Source organism: Monodon monoceros, unplaced genomic scaffold, assembly GCF_005190385.1.
Source record: "Monodon monoceros isolate NGI ecotype Baffin Bay Population unplaced genomic scaffold, NGI_Narwhal_1 Super_Scaffold_8, whole genome shotgun sequence".
NCBI lineage: Eukaryota > Metazoa > Chordata > Mammalia > Artiodactyla > Monodontidae > Monodon > Monodon monoceros.
The window spans coordinates 74,561,740-74,565,467 of record NW_021703785.1 but is presented as its reverse complement, the minus strand read 5'-3'; the positions used below and the strand labels follow the sequence as shown (position 1 = coordinate 74,565,467).

General features: G+C 47.4%; 1 protein-coding gene across 1 annotated transcript; it reads right to left on the bottom strand.

Moving 5' to 3' along the window:
* Window positions 1-1,521: 1,521 nt before the first annotated feature.
* On the bottom strand, window positions 1,522-2,642 carry GJB2 (gap junction protein beta 2). The gene has a single exon (XM_029210260.1). It carries the CDS (start codon window positions 2,599-2,601, stop codon window positions 1,921-1,923), a length of 681 nt encoding a protein of 226 aa, XP_029066093.1. The 5' UTR covers window positions 2,602-2,642; the 3' UTR covers window positions 1,522-1,920.
* Window positions 2,643-3,728: the final 1,086 nt, after the last annotated feature.

Sequence of the window (3,728 nt, the reverse complement as noted above, 5' to 3'; positions counted from 1 at the left end):
AAAGGGCTCCCGGAACAGAAAACAGTTTATGAGACCAGTTGTGGTTATATACAAACGTGCATTTGTATGAAATCCTGTAGAAAACCCCATAGAAAAGACACCTGACAGAATTTTTCGCATGCCTCAGCCAGCCTTGATCATGAATAACGTTTTAAAGTGTTTAAATAATTCTTCTAGGAGCCAGACTGGTCATGTGACCACAACTCAGCATCCTCCAAGCAGCAAAGGCAATCCATGCCCCACACTGTGCGTGTTCCTCAGAAACCCTTTAGTGGTGAGCGTGGGGCAGGGTAGGAATCAGCCTTCTTTCTCCCTTCCCTGTCAGTCTTTCTGGTGACAGGTTTTTCTGTAACTGGCGTGGAAGAATCCCAGAATCGCGGACAGACACCGTGGTAACTTACCCATTTAGTGTTTGAAATATAAAATATTAACATACTTTTACAAAACTGGATATAGGTGAAATTAAAAGCTGCTATTCGATTAAAAATTGTAATAGATTTTAAATAACTATTATGTGAATTAATTATATTTTAATATTTAAATGACTTGAGATATGACAAAATTATTTTAGTTACAAGTATGTAATTAAAGCTATTATTTATTATTACAAAATGTTTTTATAACGCTATTCTTGGCAACAGGAAAATCTTTACTCTCATCGAAGTATGTTGAGTACCATTTTTTGGAAACCATGTCAAGCATCATGATAATATTAGGATTCGATTTGTCTTATAGAACTGCTAAATAGTTATCTAAACCCTAGTTTGTATTTTTAAAAAGTGTCTATTAATTCTGTTTTCACTTAAAAAACCTGGATGCTGAAAAGGGAAGCAAACAAACCTTTGAAGTAGATGAAACTCATTTTTAATTGTCAGAATTTAGGGTCTAGTCTCTCCCTCTGTTCTTTAGAAACAGTAACTACCCCCCGCAATTTTTCCATTTTGTTCTGCACCATTAAATTGTACTGTGGCAATAAAATACTCCCAAGCAATCTCTTTCAGTCAGTATTCTTCCCGTGGACCATGGGAGTGGAAAAGGCAACGTCGTAGGGGAGCTGAGGGTGTCTTGAGGCAACCCACCATCGGTAGTAGCTGGTGGTACATGCAATCTGTATTTCTCATACAAAATCACATCTAAGCTTTTGAAGTGAGGCCGTTTGCTATTAAAAGCCATCACTAAGGACTTCTAGCTTGTTTCACTTGAGAGAAGCTGAAATGCTTCCATGGAGCACACACCACAATTCATACAACGGACAGCCTCTTGGTGGCACTGCAAACCATTCATACCTGAAAGGCCATATTTAAATTCACTGAGAGCATCTAATTATACACCGTTTACATATCATAATCTGAGCCTTCGAAATTAGAGGAACGTATAATGAATGGTTCCTTGTAGATCAAAAGAACATATCTTATTTAAAATTTTCACTTAAAAAAGTATAACAGAGTTTGAAGCATTAGGTAACCTCGTCCATTGTTAAAGACTAAAGCGTCAAAGCAAATAAAAAACCCAGTATTCTCATGTTTACCTTTAATTCAAGGGAAATGGCACAGGTAGCCCTAAGGGGATCAACCAGACCTTCTCAGCATCGTCTTCAGGCCCTGGCGTTTCTCTCCTTTCCTCAAAGAAAGGAAGACAAACGCCATATCCTTTGTCTGAAATAGGGAAGTACTGTTGGCACTGTCACCCCCGCTGGCTCGGGCCTCACCAGACCGATTTCGGAGAGCAGCAGAGGCTCGGACACTCGCAGGACTGCAGCCTCTGGGGGCATCTAGGGTCGCACATGAGATCTACAGGGAGTCAAATGTGGCCTTGAAGACGAGACGCTGGACCTGGGTGGCGCGGGTAACCGTGCCCCACAGCTGAGCACTGATTGCCCCATCCTCTCACGCTCTCTTGTATCTAAAGCTGGCTACTGTGTTACACTGGTTTTTTGGACTTTCCGGAACAATATCTAATCATCAAGTAACACAATTCGGTGACATTAAGCAGGATGCAAATTCCAGACACGGCGATCATGAAAACCGTGAAGACGGTCTTCTCCGTTGGCCTGGACACGAAGCAGTCCACCGTGTTAGGGCAGGGCCACGCGTTGCATTTCACCAGGCGCTGCATGGCGAAGCCGTCGTACATGACGTAGAAGACGTACATGAAGGCGGCCTCGAAGATGACCCGGAAGAAGATGCTGCCGGTGTAGGTCCACCACAGCGACCCTTCGATTCGGACCTTCTGGCTTTTGATCTCTTCGATGTCCTTAAATTCACTCTTTATCTCTCCCTTCATGAATTTCCTTTTCTTCTCGTGTCTGTAGTGGGCCACGTGCATGGCCACCAGCAGGGCCGGCGTGGACACGAAGATGAGCTGTAGCGCCCAGAGCCGGATGTGGGACACGGGGAAGTAGTGGTCGTAGCACACGTTCTTGCACCCGGGCTGCAGCGTGTTGCACACGAAGTCGGCCTGCTCATCGCCCCACACCTCCTTCGCGGCCACCACAAGGATCATGACGCGGAAAATGAAGATGACGGTGAGCCAGATCTTCCCGATGCTGGTGGAGTGTTTGTTCACGCCCCCCAAGATCGTCTGCAATGTGCCCCAGTCCATCTTCTCGTCTGGGCAGTTTGCGCTGGAAAAGACAAAGTGACACAACATGGAGGGGACCGGGCAGGACCGGCTCGTGGGGGGCTTGCTGGGTCCGGGCAAGTGAGCGCCCAGAGATCCCTTCCCGAACAAATGCCGGCTCTCACACTACCTCATCCAACGAGAGGAAAACAAACCAACCTCTTCTGCTGTAGGGCTAGCCGCGTAGTGCGCGGAGCACCTGGAACGCGTTCTCTAGTAAAGAGGGGCATATCCAGCTGAGTAGCGTACCCAGTCCGTAGCACACGATCAACACGTGGGGTGGGGCACCCCGGCAAACGTGCGCGCCGACGCAGGGCCCTGCTGGAGGCGCTGACCGAACCCCTGCGCGGGTCCCCCCAACCCTCCAACGGCATTCAGCGCTCCCAAGTGCTCGTTCTGGACGGTACCCTGGCCTCGTGCCAGCCGGGGACGACCTCGCCCTCGCCTTCAAGGCCGAGAGGCCAAGTCTCACAGCAGCACCTCCTTCCTTCACTTATCTCAATTCATTTTCATGGATGTGGGATGCAGCAGTGAAATGATTGTCCCCAATGGTAAAATCCACGTTTAATGTTTCCCAAAGGGCTTCACTTCCTGTCTCTATATGAAAAGGGGCAGGTTAGAAATGGTCCTTCCATGGAGAAAAGCCCCTGTGTGCGTGGGTTTTTGTGACCATTCTGTGTATAGATTGGGGTCCTTGCTGTCCTGTTGGGACTGACCGATCGGTTAGTACTCAGGTTTGGAAAGTGTTGCGACGGTGCATTTTTATCATGGACTATGGTGTTTAGAAGTGTTTCTAAAGGGGTGCATTGTAAAAAAAAAAAAAAAAGACAAAGTTTAACTCGGTGATTCCCCAGGACTGGCCCTACCGGGCACCCTCACGGTACTGAAGGTCAGTAGCGACGCTGCTGGGTGATGTGCTGCCTATTGAAGGGACCTGGGAAGCCTGTGCGCTCACCTTCCACCAGCCAGTGGCCTCTTCATCCCAGGGTATGAACGGTCTTCACATACTTAGAGTCACACCTGTCTGTCTCAATCAAGCCTCTTTTAAACAAGACCCCACCCTCCACAATCTGATGAGTCATGTGTCCACTCCTTCCAAACTGGTTCTC

Coding starts and splice junctions, on each gene's coding strand:
- GJB2 (XM_029210260.1), bottom strand. CDS start 2,601: ATGGACTGGGGCACATTGCAGACGATCTTGGGGGGCGTGAACAAACAC.